At 40.5% G+C, this 27,024-nt stretch overlaps 1 protein-coding gene across 1 annotated transcript in view; it reads left to right on the top strand.

Annotated features, from left to right (window-relative positions):
- Positions 1 to 27,024, top strand: part of VWA3A (von Willebrand factor A domain containing 3A) — a 70,356-nt gene that overhangs the window by 9,094 nt on the left and 34,238 nt on the right. The window contains 9 exon segments of the mRNA XM_069085362.1: positions 4,556 to 4,680; positions 4,807 to 4,881; positions 6,413 to 6,467; positions 10,057 to 10,155; positions 14,036 to 14,142; positions 17,097 to 17,222; positions 18,478 to 18,586; positions 19,186 to 19,251; positions 24,521 to 24,652. Of these exon segments, the coding sequence (XP_068941463.1) occupies positions 4,556 to 4,680; positions 4,807 to 4,881; positions 6,413 to 6,467; positions 10,057 to 10,155; positions 14,036 to 14,142; positions 17,097 to 17,222; positions 18,478 to 18,586; positions 19,186 to 19,251; positions 24,521 to 24,652 (894 nt within the window).

The raw sequence follows: 27,024 nt of genomic DNA, 5'->3' as shown, positions 1-27,024 counted from the left end.
ATCACTAAGATTCTCCTTCATTCCACCCCAGAGGTCCCCTTGCCAGAAGTAAAAAAAAAAAAGATCCTGACATTTCCAACAGAAAGTTTATCTTCTGTCTCCTTCTCTCTCTGTATTCTGTCCAGATGGTCTTTGCCTAATATTGCTTCTGTTTCTTCTTATGCTGATCTTTCCCCAAATGCCCTCCATGGAGCTTCCCCACTCTGGTTTTTGGATTGCCTCGCATGAATAAATGCTATTATCTTTTTAATTAGGGCACAGAAGAGAACAAAATGTAGGCCAAAAAGAATCACAGACTAGTAAGAGAGCTTTAAAAGTTACATGTTGAATAATGCCTAAAAAAGACGTGCAGTTTTTTCTGTTCTACTATGTATATGGAAATATCCATTGGCCACAGCTGTTTGATTTCCTGAGCCTGAGGAGGCAACTTGTGCATAGGCTAAGGCTAACTCCAGGGCAGCTATGTGGCGCCATAGTGCATAGAGTAACAAACCTGGAGTCAGGATCACGCATTTTCCTGTATTCAAGTCCAGCCTTGGCCACTAGCTATGTGACCCTGGGTAAGTCACTTAACCCAATTTGCCTCAGTTTCCTCATCTTTTTTTTTTCCTCAGAAAATGAGCTGGGGAAGGAAATGACAAACCACTCCAAGAAAACCCCAAATGGGGTCATGAAGAGACAGACACAACTGAACAAGACTGCCTTCAGCTGTGTACTATGCCTATGTACTGGGCAAGGAGCAGTAACAGAAGGGAGGAGTAGCTGTGTGCTCTAAGTGAGGTGGGGCATTCAGTTCCCACCCTGGTCTGAGGCCTGCAGCTGAGTAATCAAGATAGCAGGCTCAGACCAAGAGGAAACCTACCATTGTGTCATCCCCAGGGCCCACTGACCTGTCCTTCTCCCTGTACTGAGCAGATACTGAAAAATGAGTACTTTTTCCTTGGATTCCCCAATCAGGACTGTTTGGTGCTCTTTCTAGGCCTAGCTGTGGGGAAGAACTGGACTATACTTCTTCCTGCTCTGCCATCTTTGCTGGTCTCTCTCCAATGCTAGCTCCTCCCCTGGTGCCAGCTCACTCTTGCCAATGCTTAGGAAATATCTCAAAAATCCTACTGTTCAGATGCCAGAGAAGGTGAAGACACCAGCTGCCAAAGCTGTAATCTCTTCAGAGTTTTCATTGCTCATGTCCAATGCTCAGGTCAATGGTAAAAGAAGGAAACACACAAAGACAAAGGTAGCCAGAGGCCCCAGAAAAAAGCTCAGCTAGTTGTCTTACATTCCACATAGGGAGCAGTAGCCCCCATTACCATCACTAAGGTTAGAGAAAGGCCATCCTTTACCACCCCAGTGAATCTACATCCTGTCACCCAGAGGGCTATATCCAAGAGTTGCCAGCTAAAAGTTGACTTTTTTCCTACTGGGTGTGTTTTCAGCTTATCAGTCATTTAGAAGACTGGCAGGAAATTAGTCCATATGTGGCCTAAATTGCCCGGACCTCAGCTCCAATACTATCCCCTGGAGGTAGACAGGGTTGGACCAGAAAACCTCTAATTAGACATTCCCCGGTGATATTTAAAGCTCATCTATATTGCATTCGAATAATAACTAGTCAATTCTGGAAGCTCTGGCCTCAGTTCATGCCAGGTGGGTTTTCCCTTTACCCCTGTTAGGGAAGGCAAGGCAGAATTATAAATATGAAGCTCAGTTCCATTTAATTTGACAAACATGGGAGAGTTTTGGTTCTAACGCGAATTCTTTGGATGAATAACTTCTGAACATCCTTGATGGGCAAAAGGTACTGAGACATCGTCAACTTAGCACCTCCTTTCCACCATAACCCTCACTCCCAGATCTCATCTCCTGGGGAATAAAATGCAAATTCCTTAACCAGGCTCTCAGGCTTTCCCCAAATTGCCCCCAGCTTACCTTTCCAACTGTATTCTACAGTTCTTTGTACATAATGTTCCAATCACATTGGACTACTCACTTTTTCTTGACCTGATGCTGCCATCTCCCCCCTCCAGGCTTTTTTTTTTTTTGCAAACACCTGGAGCCAATATCTCCCCTCATCTTAGCTGATCGACCTCCTCCCTCTCCTTCAAGGCCTAGCTCAGGTGTCATCACCTCCTTGAAGGCTTCTCTGATCCCCCTCAGTTAGAGGTGATTCATTATCTAAGGCCAATCCATTTGACTTCCCTTATGCACTTAATTATTTTATAACATAGTTATTTGTGTTTCTCAAACCCCTCCCTTTTGCTAAACTAAGCTCCTTGAGGGCTGTGACTGAGCCTTTTTTTCTCTTTGGTCAAATGAAAGAGAATTTGTTAAAAGCTTTTAGCATAGCACCTAGCATTTGGGCTCATGTAAATGCTTATTCCCTTCTTCCCTTCCCTTTCTTTGTGGCCCCAATGACCGAGGTGATCATATCCCATTGTACTTGTTGAACATGAAAAAACATTTGATTCAATGGAGCAAAATGCACTCTTAAGGCTTTTTAAAAACAAGGTGTGTCCTATCCAGATATATCAAATTAATTCCAAAGGTTCCTTGAAAAATGTAACAACAGAAATTTTATTGTTCAATCTTCTTGTAATCACATTTGAGATTTTCTAGGCAAAGATATTGATGGGATTTGCCATTTCCTTCTTCAGCTCATTTTGTAGATGAGGAAATTGAGGCAAGCAGGATTAAGTGACTTGCCCAGGGTCACACAGCTAGTAAGCGTGTGAGGCCATATTTGAACTCAAGAAGATGAGTCTTCCTGACTCTTGGCCCAGCACTCTATCCACTGAGCCACCTAGCTGCCCAGCAACAGAAATAGCCCTGTTAAATGAAACTCAGATCAGACATCTGGTGAGTCGTAAGGCAGATAGATGTATACTTACCCACAAGTGCTTTCCACTGTGATGGAGGAGATCAAGACAGAGCCCAAGCTGGAGAGTGATTCCCTGCTGACCATCAGGTCCTCCAGGTGCCCCTGTTTGTGGATAACATTGTGTTTATTGCATCGAGCCTTGGATCTGCAGAGTCTCCTGGATCAGGGTGGTCAGTAATCAGTCAAAGGAGGTAAGTTTGACCATTCTTATATGAAAGACCAAGTGGATGACAGACATTCATTGCCTAGTCCTAGATCATGACAAACATTTGAATGGAGAGCTTTGTCCATTATTATGTGTACCTGAGACATACTGTACAGGCGGATAACAAATTGGAATCGCCTTTGGGAAATTAAAAGGCTCTTTTAATGAAAACAAAAGCCCATATTTTTTTTTAATATAAGCATCCTCGGGGCAGCTAGGTGGCACAGTGAATAGAGCACCAGCCCTGGAGTCCTGAGTTCAAATCCGGTCTCAGACACTTAACTTGTACTAGCCGTGTGACCTTGGGTAAGTCACTTAACCCCAACTGCCCTGCCTTCCCCCCTGCAAAAAAAAAAAAAAAAGACACAAAATAAATATAAGCATCCTCTATGTGTTGCTATATGACAGTGAGACATGGAATAAAACAGTCTCCAAAGAATTTTAAAAATCAGTATTACACAAAGGAAAATGGAAAATACATAGTGAGTGTGAGTAAAACGTGATACATAACCAATGAGGGATTCCAAAGCAAAACTGGAGTAATAGATAACTTTAAGAGGATGAAAAGGTGACAGCCAGAGAAGTCCCCTGGAGCCACTATAACATAGAAGAAAGCAAGGAAGGTCTCCAAGCATGTGGAGCGAGCCCCCTGTGGCAAACTTAATGACAGACTCGGGCAAGAAATAGCATAGTATGACCAAGCCTGGCTGGATTATTATTTTCCTAACCATGAAGGGAAGGAAACTTCCAAATTGGTGAGATCCAAGATCCATTAGACAGTATCTCCAATGCCCAGCACGGGTTGAATAAGTGTTTGTTGAATTGCACTGAATTAGTGTGTCTGAAATTGCTTCAAACTCCTTAAGCAAGGCCTCTTGTTCATCTCATCTGTTCTTTCTTCCTAGTCCTCCCATAGAGCCCCACGCATTGCAGACGCTCCAACTAGTATTTGGAATGCTGTGCCTGGTTAGTTTGGGGCATCATCAGAGAAGGAACATTGTTTTCAAAGAACCAGCAAACATTTATTAGATATCTACTATGTGCATAGCATTGTGTTAAGATGCTTTTATGGGTGCAAAGGAAAATAAGAAATAGTCCTTCACCCTCAGGGACCTTATATAATCTTAATCGGAAAAACAAGACATAGGCATAAGAAAAGATAATTGACAACATAGGGAACCGTTGGTAAATACTGAGTGAATAATTCAGAAATGGTAATGGCTTTGTACCTTGAGGCAGGGGATTGAGGCAAGGTATTATAGCTCATGGAACTTACCCAGGACACAAGCATTTTTTGAGTGATACCTCTGTAAACACCTCCCTTCTTCCTGTTAAGTGACTGTGAATGTTTTCCTGGGCTTGGATTTAGACTGAATGGGCAGCACCTTGGTATCAGTGCAAAGGAAACCTGGGGAACCCCTCCACTCATACTCTTTCCTTTAACTGCTAATTTGCCCCTGGCTTCCATCTTTCAGAAAGGACATGAAAAAGAGCCCCAGACCCCGCCTAAGAAAGGCTCAGAAGAATGGTTTGACACCCACAGTTTGATATACCAGAAGCTTACATTGGTCGATCTGATCAGCCAGGGCACAGCTATCCTGTAAGTCGGAAAATGAAAAACTAATCTTCCCTTCAGACGTCTCTGATCCCCACCTCTATCCCTGCTTCCATCCCTCCACCTCCCCAGGGAAGCACAGCAGTTCATGACGACATCTTCTCCCTTTAGGAACAAGAACAGCGTCATGCAAAAAATTCACTTTCCAATCCAGGCTGTCAGTGTCTTTGAATCAAGACTCTCTGAGTAAGTACAGCCCCAGCAGCGAAGAGACATGTGTAACATTTCATTTCAAGAGATAGTATTTTAAATGCTGTACCTTTCCACGAAGCTTTGTGCTAGGCTCTCCCAAATAAACGTACTGGAATTCTTTCCTTCTGGACCCTTTGCCCGAACAGAGTTTTGCTTATTTTAAGTCATTCATCTTGGATCGTTGACTAATTCAAAGGATTTGTACTATTCAGTTCATTCAGTCAACACTGATGAAATATACTATGTGCCAGGGGCTATCTAAATGCTGGGAATACAAAAATAGGAAAAAGACAGTCTTTGCCCTCAAGGAGCTTACAATCTAAACTTACTAGATTCCTTCTACATTCCAAACCACTTTAGGTGCTATGGATGTAAGAGGATGCCAGACAATGCTCCTGTCCTCAAGGGGTTTATAATCTTATTATGTGGAGACTGGAGAAGGTAGAACTGGAAGGGGAAAGAAGGGATCAATTGGAACTTCAAGACTGGGCAAAATGAAGAGAGCTCTGGAGTCAGAGGTTGAAGTTGTTGTGGAAAATGATGGGGTTGGACTAGATGGTCTCTGAGACCCTATGATCCTCAGACCCTTAACTAAGTGCCAGTAAGTGGTGGGAGCCCTGAAAAATGGAGAAAAGCAAGAGCATTCTGAGTGGAAGAAACAGGTTAATAGGCAAAGGCTTAGCATTGAAGAGAAATGGCTTGTTCCATAGATGGTGAAACAATCAGGTATAGAAGCAGATTTTTCATGTGGAAAATTGGTAAGAAGGCAAATAGTGAAGAAAAATCCAAACTGTGGGGTCCTTGAATACCAAGCCAAGGAACTAGGACTTTGTACTATAGGTAATGGGAAAACCACTGAAAATTTTTAAATGGGAGAATTATACAATGAGAACAGCATTTTTAGAAAAAAAAGATACTCTCTCAACCATGTGCAACATAGATAGATGGCACAAGAGACTGAACCATTTAACTAAAACAGTAATATAGGCATGAAGTGATTATGACAGCCAGGCCTGTTGTGTGAATAGCAGGAATAGAGAGCAAATGAGCCCAAAATATTTTGAAAGAGAACTTGGACAAACCTGGTGACTGGTTGTAAGGAAGAGAAAGAAGCATCAAACATGACTTCAAGGATGCTTCGTCAAACTTTCCTAGGGAAAAGGTATTTTGAATCATTAATTTAAATAGTGTATCCCATTTTGAAAGTAACTAGGACAAACACATCGGAGCTGGGAGCATCTCCCATTAAAGCAGCCTAAGTGTGAGGAACAGAGTCAGGGAGATAATAAAAGGAGCAGTGAAGGAGAAATTGGAAGGCACGAGGGCAAGTTGTGGTTCTCCCATTGACCGGGGGCAAGTCACTCGAACATTTTGAGCTGTAAAATGGGGATAGTATTATGCCTTGTGCCAACCTCACAGAGTTGTTCTTAAACACAAATGTGATATAGAAGTGAAAAAAAAAACCTTTGAAAAAGTTAAAAGTGTGACATTAGAATAAAAGTTAGCTTTGCTTGTGTCTCGACAGAGCTATCGAAACTTATCAGCAAAGAATTCAGTGGCTCATGGAAGGCAGCAGGAAGGTAACAAAAGCAAAAGTTTTGCTCATTGACCCTTTTATTTTCTTCTCTTTCTTTCTTTTTTTTTTTTTTTTTTGGAAGCAGTTGGGGTTAAGTACTTGCCCAGGGTCACACAGCTAAGTAAGTGTCTGAGGCCAGATTTGAACTTAGGTCCTTCTAGGGCTGATGCTCCATCAACCAAACAGCCTAAGTTGCACCTTATTCTCATCTTTTCACCTCAAGGTCATATTAAAATTGGACTTAAAATTAGAGGTCCTGGGTTCAAATTTGACACTTATAAGCAATTTGGTGAGTAAAGAAGTAATTTAACCTTTCTGATCTTCAGTTTCATCATCTGTATAACAGGCATAAAAATATTTCCAATTCATTCTCCAAAGGGATTGCTGTGAGGATACAACAAGATAAAGGGTATAAACTACCCTGTATGTCATTTTGTGTTACTATTCATCATATTATTAAATATAATATTTATGATTCTAATATTAGCATATCATAATAATCTGTTTCCTTAAAAAATCAGCAATTTCATCTTTGAACCCTTAATTTCTAGGCATTTTATAAATTTGAAAATAATATATATTATATTTAATGTATATTAACTATTATTTATACTTAATATATCCTTTAAACAATAACAAAACCAGTTAGAAATATGTACATGTTATATGTTTATTCATATATGGTATAGATACTTGATATATTGCCATCTAATTTATACATTATTTATTTATTTTATTACCATTACTATTTAAGCTAATTTATACATTAACTAAGAACATTAAGAACAGCTTTTTACTCCCTCAGTATCCTTGTTCTCCATTTCTGTATATATTTTCCTTGTAGGTAGTCATAGGGTATATATATATATATATATTTTTTTTTTTTTGAGGGAGGAAGGCAAGGCAGTTAGGGTTAAGTGACTTGCCCAAGGTCACACAGCTAGTTAAATGTCAAGTATCTGAGGCCAAATTTGAACTCAGGTCCTCCTGACTTTAGGACCAGTGCTCTATTCACTACGTCACTTAGCTGCCCCTATTTTTAAAAATATTCTTATGATTCTATTTTCACTGCTTTGCACTACTTATTTTTATGTTCCTCATACTTATCATTTTAATAGCATAATAGTATTCTCTTACATTCATATCATCAAATGGATCTGTGATCTTTTGAATTTGCATCTTCCTTCCAACAATGCAGATGGAAACCCATCCTTGGCTGCCTGTGTGTGACTCCTTCCACGTGCTCCCCTGAGTTCACCCCATGGCGTGGGGGTGGGGGTCCACCCAACAACACACTGAGCATGTTGCTCAATTTCTCCTCACAGCTGGAAGATACCAGTGGGAGCACTTGGCAGTCTGCCTGCTTTGCCTTGCCCTCATCATGCATTCAGCCCTCCTCTCCTTTTCACTCGCCCATTTCGATCGACTACATTGACATACCATTCTTTGTTTAACTAAGATCCAGAAGGTTAAGAGACTTGCCCAAGGTCACCCTGGTAGTGTTGTTGTTGTTATGGTACCTATAATACACGACAATAAATATTTATTTAGCACCTTCCATGTGCCAGGCACTAAGGACTGGAGATGCAAATAAGAAAAAGTCAGTCCCTATGCTAATAATCTTAATGGGGGAAGACAACACACAAAACAGGAAGCTGAAAAGGGGAGGGAGGCAGAGGGTACACACTGCTGCTGGATGTATGATGATGCCATGGAGTCATAACCAAGCAGTGAACCTGGTGGGAAATGAAGAGCTGGCTGAGCTTCTGGACTCTCTTTAAAAGGAAACTTTGGGAGGAATTTTTGTTCCACTCTCTAACCCTCTGATCAGAGGGACAGAGGCACCTGGAGGCACTGATGAAGTGTCAGTATCGAATTTTGAAGCACTCTCCAAGATGTCTTGTGATGAGTTTATCATTGAGGGCAGGGCATAATGATAGTGAAGCAAAAAAAAAAATAAGCACTGTATTTGGTATGAATAAGCCATGTGACCTTGGATAAGTCATTTAAAACTCTACGGGCCTCAGTTTCTTCCCCTATAAGATGAGGATTGGGTTGTTTGTTATAAGTTCATATTACAGAAAGAGCACTGGACTTGGAGTCAGGAGACCTGAGTTCGAGTCCCAGCTCAGTCAGTCACCAGGTTGGAACCTTAGGTAAGTCCCTTGATCTCATGAAACCTTAGTTTCTTAATCTATAAAATGGAGATAATAATATTGAGTGAGAGTACTCTATCTTGTAGAATTGTTGTGAGGACATTCCTTTTCAAACTGTAAATCGCTACTAGAAGTATGAGCTATAATGTCTGATTGATCGTATAGTTTTATCTGAGCAGTGGGACAAATGGCTATATAATATGACCCTATAGACAACCCTAACCAGTGGGCACAGGGTTTGAGATCAGAATGAAGTCCCACAAGACTGGGGCATTTATCCTTAGCAGAGCCTTGAAACCGAGAGTGACATGGAGCCAACAAAGCACCCCTGTGGGTTCCATAGTCTTTGTTTTTCTCTAGGAATAGTTCCAGAAAGTCTCTCCATATACTAACATTCCTGCTCTAAGTGTGGCAGGGCCAGGATGAAAGAGGTCCACATTAGCAGAGTATGACTTATGGGAAATTAGCCCAGTTGCTGATTTGTGGCTTTGGGAGAGGAGAGTTTTTTATGTCATGACCTACTGTGACCTGTCTCTGTGGTTTTCTGAGGGAGAGGCTCCAGATCTCTTCTGACTGAGTTCTTCAACAATATTTTTAACCTCAATGGTGTTTTATATACTCTGCGAATGTGCCGGACTTGGACATCCTCCCAGATTTTTTTTTTTGGAGGGGATAAGGCAAGACAATTGGGGTTAAGTGACTTGCCTAAGGTCACACAGCTAGTTAATCTTCAAGTGTCTGGGGCAGAATTTGAACTCGGGTCCTCCTGACTCCAGGCTGGTACTCTATTCACTGCGCCACCTAGCTGCCCCGAGGTTAATCAAGTCCAGGGCTTGGTTTCAGCCAGTCAACTAATAGTTATGAAACTCCTTCTATATGCCAGGCACTGGGTTAAGCTCTGGAGATACAAAGAAAGGCAACACACACACACACACACACACACACACACACACACACACCCCTAACGTCCTGTAGAGTGTCAACATCAGCATTACATCTTTCAAAAGAATAATCCCAGGACTGGAGGAATGGGCAGGGAAGTGGATGGGAGACAAAGATTTCGCCTCATCTTCTGCCAAGAGACAGAAGCAAGTAACGCTGGGCCAGCTCTGGGGCTCCGGTCCTTCTGCCTCAGTAGCAAGGACCTTACCAGAGACCATGTACTTTGGGCCTCCTGATTCAGTGAATTCTCTAGAATTCAGTTCAGTCTCTAGAGCTTCTCAGAGTTGGGTCATCAGAGGAGCACAGAGTACAGAGTATAAAGAGTGTATAGAAGTACAGAAGTGCAGTGTCCCAAAATTCTTGGTGCCGTTTTAGCTGTAATAGTTTAGGTCTTAGTGCCTTAGAGGAAGTCTTAGTGCCAGCTGGATCTTCAATAGCTTAAAACTGTGTAAGGTGCCACTGATTCGTTGATTCAACAAACTTCTTTGCCCTTAGATGTTTGGCCTCCTAAAGGGGACTAAAGTTGGAGTCCTGGTGGACGTTTCAAACATCAGCTGCAACCTTCAAAAGCAGGAGTTCCAACGGGACTTGTTGGTAAGTAGCTCTTCTAGGCTAGAATAAAAAAAGCAACTCTGCCTTCCTCAATTCAGTAACAGATATCCCTGAAGCACCTGCTATTGTCTAGGGACTTTGCTAGGCCAGGGTGACACAAAGTTTAAAACAACAACAAACACTCCCTGCCCTCAATCTCGTAGGAGCTGAGAGATCTGTGCAAATTCCACCATAGGAATTAGAATGTGGGGAGCACATAGGAGAAGCCATTCAAGTCTGAGAGTCAGTCCCTTTGAGCTGGGGGTGGATTAGGAAGGCTTAACGGAAGAGGTACAGCTGAGCCAGGAAAGGACAGAAGTATTCTGACAGTGGCAGATAAATCAAGAAACAGTTGCAGGCATTAGAGGAAGACGTTCTTGACTAGCAAAAGGGTAGAGCAAGCTAGGATTTCAACGGGGAAATTAGAAACCAGGAATGAGATGTCATTTCCTCCCAAAGTCAGGCAGCATGAGAAAAGCAATAAACAATAGGGAAGGTGATAAAGGATAAAGAGATGTATGAAGGGGAAACAATCAAGCATGAAGGAAGTTTTTAACAATTTGCCCAAGAAGGAGGTGCAGGCAGAGAAGAGGGACTGGTGAGCTGGAAGGGGCCTCATTAAAGACCATCTAGGCCACTGGTTTCTAATCTTTTGTGTCCCAGATCCTTTGAGCAGTCTAGTAAAGCAGATGGACCACTTCTAATAATGTTTTTTAAAACATAAAATAAAATGCATAGGATTACCAGGGAAACCAAAGATTAGTAAAAATAAAGATGCAATTTTTCTGATCCATTCAAGTTCACAGACTTCTAAGGGGTCTGTGCACCCTATGTTATGAACCCTGATCTAGTTAGACACCATTTTATAACTGAAGACAAGAAAGATTAAACAACTTGCCCAAGGTCTGATAGGTGGATACATGGAAGAGGTGGGATTAGAACACAGGGCCCCAGGTGGCTAGGTGGCACTGGCCCTGGAGTCAGGAGGACTCCTCCACAGACATGGTGGGCTTCTGGGTCAGGGAGACTTGGCACTTGAGGGAATTTCAAGGTGTGTACTGACCAATCACTGTTCCTGGCCTCTGCAAGTTTCTACTTGCGTAATACCTGACCATTGGCCACATGGTATCCCTTTAAAAGCCAACACATTGTCCATGCAGCCTCACTGTTCGATTTGGGCCTGAGAAAATAAAATCCACTTCCAAATTCTACTCTTGGGGGTCTCTTGTCTCACTCCTTTAGGCACAACAATTTCAAGTGGTTTCTTCCATGAATTGTGAGCCCATAAATGGACCGTGCCTTCAGTTGGAATGGATCCTATTGGATATTAATTCCTGTCACTTTACCCACCATCCTCTGCTGGCAGAATTTTTTGATGTAGGCAGTGGACAGGGGACAGGTCAAGACCTCAGTTCAAATTCTGCCTCAGACACTAATCACTTAACCTCTTCTATTCTTCAGCTTCCTTACTATAAAATCAGAGGGTTGGATTCAATGACCTCTAAGGTCCCTTTCCACTACAAGTCCCTGATTCTACAGAATATGGCGTGCTACAACTTCTCCTTAGAGATACTTTCGACTTCCTAAAAATAAGATTATCCCTAGGGCAGAGGGATTGTCGATAATATAAATCAATAATGAGAGTTGAGATGGAAGCAGGATTTCCCTCCTGGGGTCTCTGAACCGTCACGTGGCCTAGAGACTGACGATGTGCTCTGCAACCACATCGACAGAACGGGTTGACCTGGTTGGGAGCCCCACGCTAAGTTACTTCTCCCAAGTATTCCAGATCAGTCAGTGTCAAAGGTGCAGCGGATATAGTATCTTCCTTTAAACCAGGAATATTCAGAAAGAAAAAAAATCAGGATAACAGTTTACTTACTCCAGTGCTTAAAGGATTTCATTGAAATAGAGTCCAATGACATTGACCCATAGACCTTCATGGGTCTCAGGTAGTGTTCCCTTTCATTTCTTTTAAGTTGGCAGGAGATAACCATGGTCCACAATAAGACTGGGTGTCATTTTCTTTCAAACCAAGAATATTTTCAAAGAAAAAAATGAAGACAACAGTTTACCTACTCAAATAGCTAAAAGATTTCATCATGATAAGGGCCTCCTAAATTTTCAGTAGTGGGTTGTGTGATCATAAATCTATAAATGCACAGGCCATATTAATTTGATTACATAATAATAATAATAGCTAGATTTTATATAACCCATAAGGTTTGTGAAGTAGTCTACATAGTTATCTCATTTGATCCTTTACCACAACCCTATGAGGTAGGTGAAGTTTTAATCCCTATTTTATAGATGAGGAAATTGAGGCTCAGAAAAGTTAAGTGTCTTTCCCAGGGTCACACAGCTAGTCTGAATTAGGATTCAAACTCAGGTATTCCTGGCTCCAAGTCTAATGCTCTCAGTTTCTATTGCTAATTGATGTATGACTGCTAGTCAGTTATACAATGGAAGAAATAATCTTTATTGTTATGTATGCTAATTAGATTTTTTTTAATGTTCCCTAAAAATCCTAAGCAGGCCATAACTTGGAGGCAGACAGACCACATTTGATCCATAGGCTGTATGTCATATGCTTGAGTTCTAGGAAGATCCCAGCCCACCTCTCTCTGAGATACTATGGTCCTCACCTTTAAGGACCCTCACCTTTCTGCCTCTCTCATTCATCTTTTCTCTGAGGGCAGTCCTAACAGATCAAATTCAAAGAGTAACAAATAAAGTACATCAGAGGAGGTTGATGCCAAGGAGGGAACTTTTTGTAGTGATGAGCAGGACTGAATGGAATACAGGCTGTAGAGTTGACACAGAATGAGCAATCTGCTTGTCAAAACAACCAACCAACCCCTAGTGACCCACTACCCCCGGGACAGCCAGAGAATAAGGCTAAATATTAATCCCTGGTAACTGTTGAAATAGCCTCTCCTCCATCATGGAAACACAATGGAAAGGAAATGAGTGGAATTACTATTCTGTTTCTCTCAAATTTAAGCATTTCTTACCTGGATCATGGTTATCCGCTCACCACTTAGGTAAATTAAAAGGAATTTCACTGGAGACCCACATAGGTCCATAGGGTTGATGTCATTAGACACCCTGACTTTTTTTTTCTTCTTTGTGAATCTTCCCAGTTTAAAAGAAGATGATGTTCTTTCTCTGACAGTGACTAATTCGGATGCCTTGGAGCAAGGAATTTTCAGTGTTTCACTTTCACACATTACAAAAAAGATACAGGTCCCAGATGGATTCAGATTGAACCAGATCCATTCCATCACAAGAAGGCTTGTTCTATTTGGCTCCAGAGGGCAATACTAGGACCAGTTGGTGGAAGTTACGGAGAAACAGATTTCAGCTCTGGAGAAGGAAGATTTTCCTGACAAGTCTGTCTAAAAGTGGAAGGGGTTGCCTTGTGAGGTAACGAATTTCCCATCCTGGAGGTATTCAAACAAAGGCTGGATAAATCTCAGGGATTTTGTAGATGAGATTCTAACATGCAATGGGATTTTGGATAGAATGACTTCTATGATGCTGTCTAACTCTAATACTCCACAATGAAGTCAGTTAGTCAATAAACATTGATGAAGCACCTACGAGCCAGGTACTGCGTTAAGCATAAAGAAAGGCAAAAGATGGTTCCTGCTCACAAAGAGCTCACAGTCTGATAGGAATGAGTAACTGCAGTCCGAACCCAGTGTGGTGTGAATAGCTTCTTTAAATGAATCCTGAGGCAACCCTTTTTTTTTTTTAAACCAAATGCCAAACCAGAAAGACATTTTTTATTCCTTTGTCTGTTGGTGGGAGATTGGACCAGACAACATCTAAGGTCCCTTCTAACTCTAAAGTTATTTGGTTTTATTATTTCCTTTTGCAGAGTCTTATAGATGAGCAGCTGAGCAAAAAAGAACACTTGTACCTTCTCTCCTTCGGCACCCATCCCTCAGTCCTCTGGCCAAATCCAGTGAAGGTCAATAAATCCATGTGAGTGCTGCTTTCAGCAGTGGTGACATTTAAAACAATCAGAACAGTATGGACCAAGGAAGGCAAGATGGAGGGAGTGCTTCTACACTTCAGGAGGCCCGGTCCTAGTAGAAGTGGGGAGGCCTTCCAACGGCGAATGTTGAAACCCATTCTCATGGGAGAATGGGGAGCATGAAGCACACTAGACAGAAAGTGGCAAGCCAAAGTCCTGCAATGACTGGAATAGCTAGGAACTTCTGAAACCAGAGTAAACTCCAATGACCATAACCTTAGAACAAGAAATCTGTTTTAAAAATATTGTTATTTATTTTGTTAAATATTTCCCAATCACATGTAAAAATTTTTATAACATTCACCTTTTTTTTTTTCTTTTTTAAGCAATTGGGGGAAAGTAACTTGCTCAAGGTTACACAGCCAGTTATTTCTGGGTGTGGTGCTGAGTGTCTGAGCCCGGGATTCGATCTCCAGGTCGTCCCAACACTGGAGCCGGTGCTCTTACTCACTGAGCCACCTGGCTGCCCCTAAGCAATTGGGGTTAAGTAACTTGCTCAAGGTTACACGGCCAGGTGTTTCTGGGTGGGTGCTAAGTGTCTGAGCCCGGGATTCGATCTCCAGGTCTTCTCAACACTGGAGCCGGTGCTCTTACTTGCTGTGCTACCTGGCCACCCTAACATTCACTTTTAAAAGGTTTTAGTTGCAACTTCTCTCCCCCCTCCTTACTCCACTGCTTGAGAATGCAAGCAATATGATATTAATTTTACATGTGAAGTCACGTAAAAAGAACAAGTATCTTGGCCTCTTTTTTTCAGGGTACTCTTTGGCAGTCTGATGAACCTATGGACCCCTTCTCAGAAGAAGGTTTTTAAATGCATAAAATAAAATACATTGGATTACAAAGGAAACTAATCATATTGAAATTTTGTTTTAAAAATATTTTTTAAAATAAGTTCACAGTCTCCAAATTAAAAACCCCTGTCCTAGATGGAAGGGAGTCTTCTCCATGTGAAGGCATACTTCTGATTTGCAGAGAACAAAGTCCTGGTACCTCTGAGCCATAGTCCCTGGAATGCACCCAGTGCAACCATCCACAAAATTTGAATGCCAATCATTCAAATTCTACTGAAGAGAGCACAACTCTGATAGACTGGCCACACTGTTCAAATGCCAGATGTATGTTTGTCTAAAAAGACTATTTTAAGGAGACCTTACAAAAGCAAGCACTCACGTGGTAGTCAGAAGTGATACAGGGACACTCTCAAGGTCTCTCTCAACTTTGAAATCAGATTGCATGATGTGGGAGACCCTAGCAAAAGACCACTCAGCATGGCATGCCCATATCAAAGAAGGCACCGTGCTCTATGAGTGAAGCATAATTGCAGTAGCTCAAAAGAAATATCATATGTGCAAATTTGTGCAAATGGAGTGGAGACATCTCTGTACCTTGACTCCAACATGGTGATGTCATTTTTGTCCTCTTTGAGAATGGACAATAACCAACCAATCAAGTGTTGGTGTCTGCCTTATGTTAAAAACTTCTGGAGTCTAGAAGACTCTAGATCAGACATTCTTAACTAGGGGGGCACAGATCCCCAAGGGGTCCATGGATAAATTTCAGAGTCTGTGTGTGTGTGTGGTTTAAAAAAAAAAATTTGGTAACTACATTGCAATATAACTGGTTTCCTTTTAAATCCTATGTATTTTTATTTTATGCATTTAAAAACATTCTTCTTGCCCAATGGGTAATCAAACTGTGCATACCCTTTGATCCGGCAATACCACTACCAGGTCTGTATCCCAAAGAGAGAAAAAGGGGGGGGGGGGAGAGGACCTCTTTGTACCAAAATATTTATAGCAGCTCTTTTCGTGGTGGCAAAAAAACTAGAAATTGAGGGGATGTCCATCAATTGAGAAATGGTTAAACAAATTGTGGTATAGATTGTAATGGAATACTACTGTGCTATAAGAAATGATGAGCAGGCTGATTTCAGAAAAGCCTGGAAAGACTTACATGAACTGATGCTAAGTGAACAGAACCAGGAAAACATTGTACACAGTAACAGCAATATTGTACGATGATCACCTGTGAATGGCTTAGCTATTCTCAGCAATACAATGATCCAAGACAATTCCAAAGGACTCGTGATAAAAAATAAAATTCATGTTCCAGAGAAAGAACTGCAGCCTGAATGCAGATCAAAACATACTATTTTTCACTTTTTTTTCATTTGGTCTTTCTTCTTTCACAACATGACTAATACGGAAATATGGTTTACACGATTGCTCCTATATAACCTATATCAAATTGCTTACTGTGGTGAGTGCAGGAGGGAGGGAGAAAATTTGGAACTCAAAATGTTTAAAACATGAATGTTAAAAATTGTCTTTACATGTAATTGGGAAAAATAACATACTATTAAAAAATAAAAGCATTCTTCTGAGAAGGGGCCCATGGGCTTCACCAGACAGCCTAAGGGGTCCAGGACACACAAAAAAAGGTTAAGAATTCCTGTCATACATAGAACATCCAGCACAGCACTGTGCATTATTAGGAGCTTAATAAGTTTTCTGTGCTGCTCCTGATGACATTTTGAATAACTTTTTCCCCTGATCCTAAAGGATTTTGGTATCCTAGGAGATTCTGTAGCAACTAAGCTGTAGTTACAATCTAATTCCAATCAATTCACAAGTACCTGAATGAAGTTCATTTTCATCACCTGCTTCTTCATCTTTCTCTTCATCTCAGTGATAAGAACTTATGGCTCTGTGCTGGTTCAAAGTTAGTCCATATTGCATGCCCTAAGAGAGCTCCCAGTCTGAGCCAAGTCAGTAGCAAAGGCCATGGAAAACATTTTAAGTGAAGAAAGATAGCTCAATACTTTGAGCCAAAGTGGGGACAATTCCCAGAATGCTGAGTAGGAATTTGGGTCTTAGTCTCAGTTTTATCCTTTCTTCAGACTCCAGGAAGCCAAGGAGTGGGTACAGATGTTACAGCCCCGTGGAGGAAGCAATTTGCTTCAAGCCCTGAGAAAAGCCCTCACAAAGAAGGAGCTGAATTCCTTGGTTATCATCATAGGCAGCTGGTAGGTTCCTTTACCCAAATGGACAACAATGTGAACTGAGACAAAAAATCATTCGGCTTTGCACATGAGACTATTGAATGTAAGAATGCATCCTTAGTTTGAGGCAGATTAAAAGGACATTTTATCCTGCTCCTGGAAAATTATGCCATCATTCAGATATCAAATTGAGCTATTGATCCACCATCAGACAGATGTTTGCTTTAAGCTGGGTTTCTAATAGTACCCACTGAACAATCCACACTCTCTCCTCCTGCCTTTCCTTGGGATTAATGGCATGCATTTACAAAATGGTTAGGCAGGCAAGCAGTGCTATGACCAGAGATGAAGTTGTTAACTATGCGAAGCTAAATTATCTGTATCAGATTTGGCCTATAAAAGAATTAAACTCTTGCCTCTGACCTCATCAAGACTAATCAACTCGTCTATTCTGTGTATGAATCAAAATATATCGTGACTACTTTTGACTCTCCTTCTTACTGTGACTTTCTTTTCCTTCTTGAAAACACCTACATCTTTTCTTCAGATGATATGAAAACCTTTGGTATTTCCTTTGGCCCTTGCTCTGACCTATACAACTCTGCTTTCTCTTTGATGCTGATTTCCCCATGGCACTGATTAGAGGGATTTGTCAAAAGTGTAGGAGATTCCTGGAGGCCAAGTTACATGGATCCTAGAGCTAAGAACACAGTGTTTTGGAACAAGAGAGGAAAAATTGAATATTTGGGGGAATTTCCTTAGAGAAGACACTCTGAAGCATGCTATGTGCTTATTATGTAACTATTTTAATGGCAGGAATGTTGGGCCCACCAGCCTATATATTTTAAGATATCCCCACATAGCACTGTTTAAATGTCTACAAAAGGAGAAGTGGGCAAATGAGAAAGCTGAGGTAAAAAAGCATATTCTTAAATCTAAGTGCTCACATGGTCCCTGAATAATTAGGATTGTCAGGCATTAAACCTGTGATTAGTGTTTTCAAATGCACAAAACTTCTGGCAGCTTCCCAGTGAAAAGTGGTGAGAAAAAAGATCATTGAGACTTTCTAGTCCAAAGATGTTGAGAGAGAGGAGACAATACTAAGGATTAGACAACTATGTATAGACCCATCTGCCTAGGAAATTCAGGTACCTTTCTCAGAAGTAAATTAGAGAGCATAGAGCATAAGTAATATAACATACCATTTTGTAGTAACTCCTTTACTTTGGACTTGTCTCACTATGACCTGGCTTGTTTGAACCACGGTCCTTCTCCCCAGCCCAGATCAATCACCTGAAATTCTATCAGACTACATTCTGCAGTGCATCCTGGGAAGGAATCTGGTCCTCCAGACTGTCACGTATAAATGCAGCAACCACATGCCCCTGGTAAGTGCCTGCAATGGTAGGAAGCTTCTCATTTGGTGGTTTCCCACCAAACCAGATAAAGCCATTGTGGCTTAGAGATCTGGACTTAATCTGTGGCTCGGAGGAGCAGTCAAGAGACTTGAGTTCTTATGCCAATTTGATTACAAACTCTTTCTCTCTGTGCCTCAGTTTTCACTTCTGCAAAATAGAAAGCAACGAATTTGTGGAACTTGGGTTAATGGAGGAGGGAAGTGTTTGGGCTCCCGGGGGTAAGGAGGAGGAGGAGGAGGAGGAGGAAGAGCAGCAGCAGCAGCAGCAGCACTAGTCATAGTAGCATTTATATAGCGCTTTAAGATTTGCCAAATACATCATAAATATTTCATTTGATCCTCACAACCTATAAAGGAAGGACTATGATTATGTCCAGTTTACACATTAGTAAACTGAGGCAGACAGAGGTTAAGTGACTTGCCCAACACTAGTAAATGTCTGGGACTGGATTTGAACTTGGATCTTCCTGACTCCAGGGTCAGTGGTCTATCCAAGAGCTGTAACCCCATAATCCTATTATTATTCTCTTCAGGACTCACAATAGCTTTTTTCTGTCACCTTTACTGTAGGCCGTGGTCAGGAACTTTGCAGAAGGTCTTGGAGGCCATTATCATTGCTACACACTAGTACCTGAGGTAAGCCTGCCTCTTTCCTTGCTACCAAGGCCATCCCTAGAGGGCAGGTTTCTGAGCCAGTCACTGCATATGATTTCTTCTTGGGGTGGTGATGGTGATGGATATGGGCCACCATATACATATGACCTTTGGGCCCTCCTGAGCACCAACAGATAGAACAACCCTCATCCCTCCCTTACGGATGTTTGAGTCCCTCTCTAACCGCTGCTTGACCTCCTCCATTCCAAACTTCCTCACTCTGATTGCAGTCTTCTGTCCTTCCACTCTCTTGATACCTTTACTCTTACCATACCAATTGTTCTCCCTCTGCCCACCCTTTTCTGGCCTCTCACTCTTCCTTATACTGTCTTCATCTATGGTTTGTTGTTGTTCAGGCGTGTCCAACTCTTAATGACTCTGCTTGAGGTTTTCTTGACAAAAACACTGGAGTGGTTTGTCTTTTCCTTCTCCTGCTTATTTTACAGATGAGGAAACTGAGGCAAACAGGGTTAAATGACGTGCCCAGGGTTACACAGCTAGTAAGTGTCTGAAGCCAGATCTGAACTCAGGAAGATTAGTCTTCCTGATTTCAGGTCAAGTACTCTATCCACTGAATCACCAGCTGCCTGAATCTATGGTTAGATGCAAGCTACTTCAATAATGCCTTTTCCTCCACGATTGAATCCCTGGCCCTGTTAACTTTTTGCCATCCCTGTTTTGTTAACATTCAGCCCAGGTAATTCTGTTGCCTCTCTCCTACTCCTAAGCTGCTTACTGTGTGCTAAGAGAGAAAATCGTGAAATGGTACTGATTGTGTCAGGGAATTCATGCTTCACCTGGGCCCTCACTGGTGCACATTCTACAGTGCACCCTGGGAAGGAATCTGCTGTGTAGATTCTTCCTCTCTCATTGATTGTCTTTCAGATTCCCTCCATTAGCTATTTCAAATCTTCTCTTTGCTCAGACCTTTCCCTCTACTCACTCCTCGAAAATTATTTCCTCACTATTTTACTGAGAAAAATGAAAACATACCTTGTACATTTCATGCTTCTATTTCTCCATTCTCCTAAATTTCCTTTCCTTTCCTTTCCTCCTTCCCTTCCATCTCAAAGGAAGAAATGGCTCTCCTCCTTGACAATTCAATTCAACAGATATTTATTTCCAAAGCTAAACCTTCCACCTGTACCTTCAATCCTATCCCCTCCTACCTCCTCCATGACCTTATTCCATTAATCATCCCTTTCTCTCATGCATTTTCAATTTCTTTCTCTGCTGGATCCTTACCCTAAGCCAACAAACATACTTTAAAAAAATTCTTTATCCCAAAAACCTCCTTCCCTTAACCTTTTTCACTTCCTCAAGTTATCGTCCAATATCTTTCCCTTTACTGCCAAACTTTTAGAAAGAATCCAAAGTGGGAATTGGGGGAGGTGTGTCTTTGTTGTCAAAGTTTTGTTTTTCTTTTTCGTTTATTTAATTATTTAATTTAATTAAGAAAGAAAAAAGAAATGCTTGTTAACTTTTTAAATTAATTTTTTTTAATAGTAAGAGTAGTTTATACTCATTTCTTTTACTTTCCCACTTCTCCCACTTGTGCATCAAAGCTCTACAGTCAGGCTTCCATGACCACCATTCTTTAGAAATGGTTCTCTCCAAAGTCATTAATAAGTCCAGGTTGTCATTTTTTTCTGTCCTCTTTGTTGTGGACTCATCTGCGGTATTTTACACTTTTGACCAGTCACCCTCTCCTCACTGAATCTCACTGGGTTTAGTTTCTGTGACACTGCACTCTTCAGAACATTCTCCTTCCCTATCTCCTCTGCTGGCTTATCATCCTTTTCAGGTTCCTTAAATGCTGATATCCTTCAAATGAACTTCTATGCACAATTTTCTTTTCTTCTTCCTCTACAATCTTTCCTTCCCCATGGTTCCAATTATCAACTCAATGAATGAATGAATGAGTGAATGAATGAAGAATGTGATTCCCTCTCCTCCAACTCAGGCGATTTAGTCACAGAATGTAGTTAGTCATGGATAATAAAGTTTTAATGTGGTAACAAGGTGTTAAACTAACTGTAAAATGTTGGCCATATCCAATGATCCCTTTATAAAGTTTGAAAACTTCTCTAATTGAGAAAGGGGGGAAGAACAGAGTGGACTGAGCTAATAAATCAGCCATACCCCTGGAGGCTTTAAATAACTAAACCCTGGGGAGTCTAGAGCAGTCCAGGCTACTAAGTGTTCTGTGGAGAAGAGCCCTTCAAGAGGGGAAGGGTTTTCCCCTTCCTCTACTTTTGGTCATTGTGTCTAGCAGTAACTTGCCCAAAGGGAGACATGCCACCACACATTTTTGAGTTTGTCAGTTCAAGAGAACTTCAGACATGGTTGATGGAGCAGACAGACAGACAGACTCCAGACAGGCAAGGCTACACAGAGGCAGTCACTCAAGGAGGAAAGATTTTCAGAGTGTGATGTCTGGCCACAGAAGAGAGTCTACTATGGATTCAAAAGAAAGCTAATCCTGGCAGTTGACAGTTGAGTTGTAGAAATGATCAGCCCCTGGAATCCCAGATGAAGAACCTCTCCAACAGATACAATGAAACCAAGAGTTGCTGGGACCAAGAGAAAGGTCCTACAGTACAAGGAGTTATGAGCTGTCTTTGCCACATATGTATCCTACACATATTCCTTTCTGCCACTGCATTCTAAGTTTGAGCCCACTCTTCCCACGAATTATGTGTGTATTTGTGGGAGAATGTAACCCCAGGTTACTACAAAACATTCCTCTTATAAACCTGGGGTGTGCTCTCCCACAATTATACAGTCTATGGGAGTAGACTGTATAGAAATGGTGAGTGAATCCATTATAGGGGAATTTATAGGAACAATGGCAATATTGATTTGATTATGGTTCTATATCTGGAAAGAGGGGATCAGGTAAATGCATGACAGCAGAGCATGTGACAAGAAAGATATACAGGGTATAAAATGGAGCATGACCGGGGCTGGCTAGATATAATAATGAACCATGTGAAACACTCACTCATCAGGACAGTGCAGACCCTAAAAGAGGAATTGGAACAAAAAGGGTTAAGTCCACCAGAGCATGGCCTCTAGTAAACAGGAGCCATAACTATCTATGTAGATGGAGCCATAATTTATATCTCTACTCCCATTTTCTCTCCAATCTCCAGAACCATATTTCTAGCTACCTGTTGAATATCTCCACCTGAATGTCCCAATAGCATCTGAAACTCAACATATCCAAAACTAAACTCTTTATCATTACCTCAAAAGCTGTCCCTCCCCCATAATTTCTTTATTTCTGTTGATGGAATCACTGTATTCCCAGTCACCCATACATTAACTTTAGTCATCTCTGATTTTTCCCTCACCTCCAAACATCCAACCAATTGCCAAAGTAATAGAAAGCCTACGTCTGAATAGCTCTATTCCATCCCTCCTTCCATTCCCACTGCACCTGCCCAAACTTAGGCCCTCATTTCTACTCACCTAGACTACTTTAATAACCTCCTATTTTTTTCCCTTTTGTCCATGCTTATTGCCTCAATTTCTTTTTCTTGTCATTTCTTTAGCTAGCATTTTTGAAGCTATATCAAATATTAGTAGTGACAATGCACAATCTCCTCAAATTGGAAAGACTTCTACTGACTGTTTCTGTTGTTTTTGACCCTTGGTGAAGCTTCTTGGGGTTTTCTTGGCAAAGATGCTGGAATAGTTTACCATTTCCTTTTCCAGTTCATTTTACATATGAGGAAATCGAGGTAAATGGGGTGCAGTGACTTGCCCAGGGTCACATAGCTATTAAATGTTTGAGACTATATTTGAACTTAAGAAGATGAGTCTTCCTGACTCTATGTTCGGCACTCTATCCATGACTCCACATAGCTACTTTTTCTACATTTCCTGAGATAATACTACCTCTTTCATTTAGGTAGATACTATTTGGAGCATTAAGAAATCATCCATTTATTCCTATGATTTTTAATATTTTTAACATAAAGTAGTACTATATTTTTATCAAAACTTTTTCAGCTTCTATAAATAAGCCCTATCCTTTCAAAATTCTTCCACAGAGGAACAAGAGATGTAGGTGAATTCTTCAAATTGGCCTCCTGGGAAATCACTTTCAGGATCCAGCCAATTGAAAAAAAAAATCAAAGATCTTAGTGGACTGTGAGTTCTCTTTAGGTCAATAGTGTTATATAATAGCAAAAAAAAAAAAAAAGAAAGAAAAAGAAAAGAAAATCTAATTCAAACTTAGGTTGCATTTTAAGACAAACATAGTATCTAAGACTAGGGATATGATAGTATCTATCTCTGTACTCTTTCCCAGTGAGATACAGACCATATATAAATTATTATATTCAGTACTGGGCATCATATTTTAGGAAAAATATTGATAAAGTGGCATTCACTAAGGGCAGTCAGGCTATTAGAAGACCTCAGGATCATGCCATATGAAAATCAATTGAAGGATAGTTAAAAGATCAACATCTTACACTGCATAGAATCTATACACTATATATGCAATTCTGTGCTTCAATGACAGTAAATATACCCTTTAAGATATTATGGTCTATGAGCTTCCCAGATTTAACACATATGAAACCTATAGATGAAAGAATAACAATGTTGAACTAATCATTACCAATGACATTTATATAACAAAGATCAAATGTTTTCTTTTTTTTTTCTTTTCTTTTTTTTTTAAAGCAATTGGGGTTAAGTAACTTGCTCAAGGTTACACGGCCAGTTATTATTTCTGGGTGTGGTGCTGAGCATCCGAGCCCGGATTTGATCCAGGTCATCCCGACACTGGAGCCGGTGCTCTTACTCACTGAGCCCCCTGGCCGCCCCAGATCAAATGTTTTCGATTCTAACACCAAAGAAGACCAGTTAACAAATTTGTGTATTACCCTCTATTCAAATTTAAATAATTGTCCATTTTATAAAATAGCTAATTGCTTAGATTACAGGTTCATGCTTTGATGACTAGTTATCGGCATCCATTAATAAATATGTTTGGATTTTACTGGTGTGTTTGAATGCCACAAATCTTACATTTCACACGAGGAAACCAAGTTCAATCCGCACTTTCCTGTAGTATACTTTGCCTAAGGCATTACTTTAACTAACTGAGCTTCAGTAAAACCACAAGGAGTATGAGTCACACTTAGTCATTTGCTAATTGTTCATTCCTTCAGTGAACATTGTCCAGCCATGATATTTACCTTCAATCCAAATTTTTTGGTTTATTCCTGCTTAGGATCAGAATTCTGCCAACAGTGATATAGTTAAGCTCCTTAAAGAGATCCAGAAGGCTAAAAATATTCTCAGCACCATCAAAGAGATGTACCAGAGCAAGACTTGTGAAGCATTCACTAACATGGCACGGGAAGTAAGTACTAAGCCCCCCTGATCTATGTTTCTATACCTCTTGACTGACATACATGTTCAACATTTGCCAAGGAAGCTTTTGGTATGTCATGGGACATTTTACCCAGAAGGAATGTGTAGAGACCCTCTGAAAAATTATTTTGCTTTTTGAGTCTTACCTAAGTGCCTACAGGAAGGAAGGTTGGACTAACAGGATTGCTCCCAGTGGGTAGTTTGTGTACCCAGAGTTGAACAAATACAAAGTCCTTGCCATCTGATGTGGACCAAAGCTTTCTGAATCTGGTTCCCATGTAAACAAAATCAGCCTTTGTCCACCGAAACAATCAAGCCTAATTCTTTTACTCTCTCTTCATTTTCCCTCTTCGATGTGCCCCAGGGAAGTAAAAAAAGAAAGTTTTCACCACTTTGGGTCATTTTTACTTCCATAAGGAGAGATCTGCAGATGTTCTCTGTTCCCCTCATGACTTCCATAGAAGTAGGCTTTATAATACTGTGAGACGCCTTGAAGATAATTCTTCTATTCTCCTGCCTCATTTAGAACAATCCCAGTGCCTTGTGGGTATAATTAATGGGAACTTGAAAACAACTTAATAAGTCAGTTGTTTACTAGAACCTAATGTCAGGTAGAGCTTCAAAAGTCCTTTTTCTTTTTCTTCATTTCATATTAATGGACACAATAAATATTGCATGTCATTTTGGCTTAACAGAAAACACTGCTGTTGACAATGCAGGATTAAGAATGAATACATACATGATTCACCCAGGATGCTGCATGTGGGGCAGCTAAGTGGCATAGTAGGTAGAGTACCAGACCTGAAGACAGGAAAACTCATCTTCATGAATTCAAATGTGGCTTCAGACACTTACTAATTGTGTGACCCTGGGCAAGTCACTTTGCCCTGTCTAACTCAGTTTCCTCATCTGTAAAATGGACTAGAGAAGGACATAGCAAGCCACTCTAGTATCTTTGTCAAGAAAACGCCAAATGAGGTCACAAAGAATAGGACACAACTGAACAACAAAAATACTGGAGCACAAGTGAACAAAGGCATTTTTTTACATATTATTGTAGAGGGTGAAATAGCACTGGACTGTAAACTTGGGTTTCAAACCTGACTTTATACTATGTGTTCATAGTCAGGTCAGATATCCTCTTTGATTATCAGCTACCTTATCTTCAAAATGAAGGGGGTGGACCAGGAGTTCTCTTCCCCTTTTTGCTGCTGATTTCAAGTGGGTTGGAGTCATGGTGGTACATGTTCTAACCTTAGAAGTGGTTATAACACATTCATTCACATTGATACAAAAAGCATAACAATAGATTAAAAAAGAAAAAGGAAAAAATGACAAATACTGGAAGAGATGTAGGAAAATAGCTATATTAATGCACTGTTGGGAGAGCTGTAAACTGGCCCAACCATTCTGGAAAGCAATTTGGAACTATGCCCTAAAAGTTATTAAACTGAATATACCCTTTGACCCAGTCATACCACTACAAGGAGATCAAAGAAAGAGAACCTATATGTACAAAAATATTTATACGCCTCATTTTGTGATGGCAAAACAATTAGAAACTGAGGAGACATATTAAATTGGGGAATGGCTGAAGAAGTTACTGTATATTAATGTAATGAAATACTGTTGTGCTATGAGAAGTGATGAAGGGGATGGTTTCAGAAAAACCTAGGAAGACTTGTATGAACTTATACAGAGTGATGTGAATTGAACCAGGAGAACAATTTATATAGTAACAGTAATTTTTAAAAATATTCAACTTTGAAAGACTTGGTAACTCTGATCAATACAATGATCCACTACAATTCCAAGGACTTACGGTGAAACATGCTTTCCAACTTTAAAGAGACAGCTGATGGGTTCAAAATGCAGACTGAAGCATATTTGTTTTCTTTCTCTTTCATTTTTTTTGTTTTTGGAACATAGATAATGCAGAAATTTGTCTTGCCTGACTATACACATTTGTAATAAATTTGACTTTCCTTGTCTTTTCAATGGGTAATGGAGAAGGGAGGGAGAGAATTTAGAACCAAAAATAAAATTGAATATTAATAAATGAATTGAATTTTATATAAATTTTAATACAATTAAAATTTTATAAAATAAATGTTTTTATTTATAAGATTGAATTTTGAAATTGATTCTTTAAAAAGAGCATAGTAAATGAGTAAGACTTTATGTTTCTTTCCCATGCATGTACATTTTCCAACATAAATATCAATGTTGGTAGGGAAGGGGGTAAAGAAAGTACTGAAAATCAAATTATTGTATAGACCATGGAAATGGGGAGGGATGACTGAACTAGACTTCTCATTGGGAATTCTAGCAGTCCCTGGGGAGGTCAGATAAGGTGGAGAG

This window comes from Petaurus breviceps, unplaced genomic scaffold (assembly GCF_028583685.1).
Source record: "Petaurus breviceps papuanus isolate PSGF00001 unplaced genomic scaffold, PetGlider_PUasm1.0 175, whole genome shotgun sequence".
NCBI lineage: Eukaryota > Metazoa > Chordata > Mammalia > Diprotodontia > Petauridae > Petaurus > Petaurus breviceps.
The sequence above is the reverse complement of the archived record's forward strand: the minus strand, read 5'-3'. Positions and strand labels throughout refer to the sequence as shown.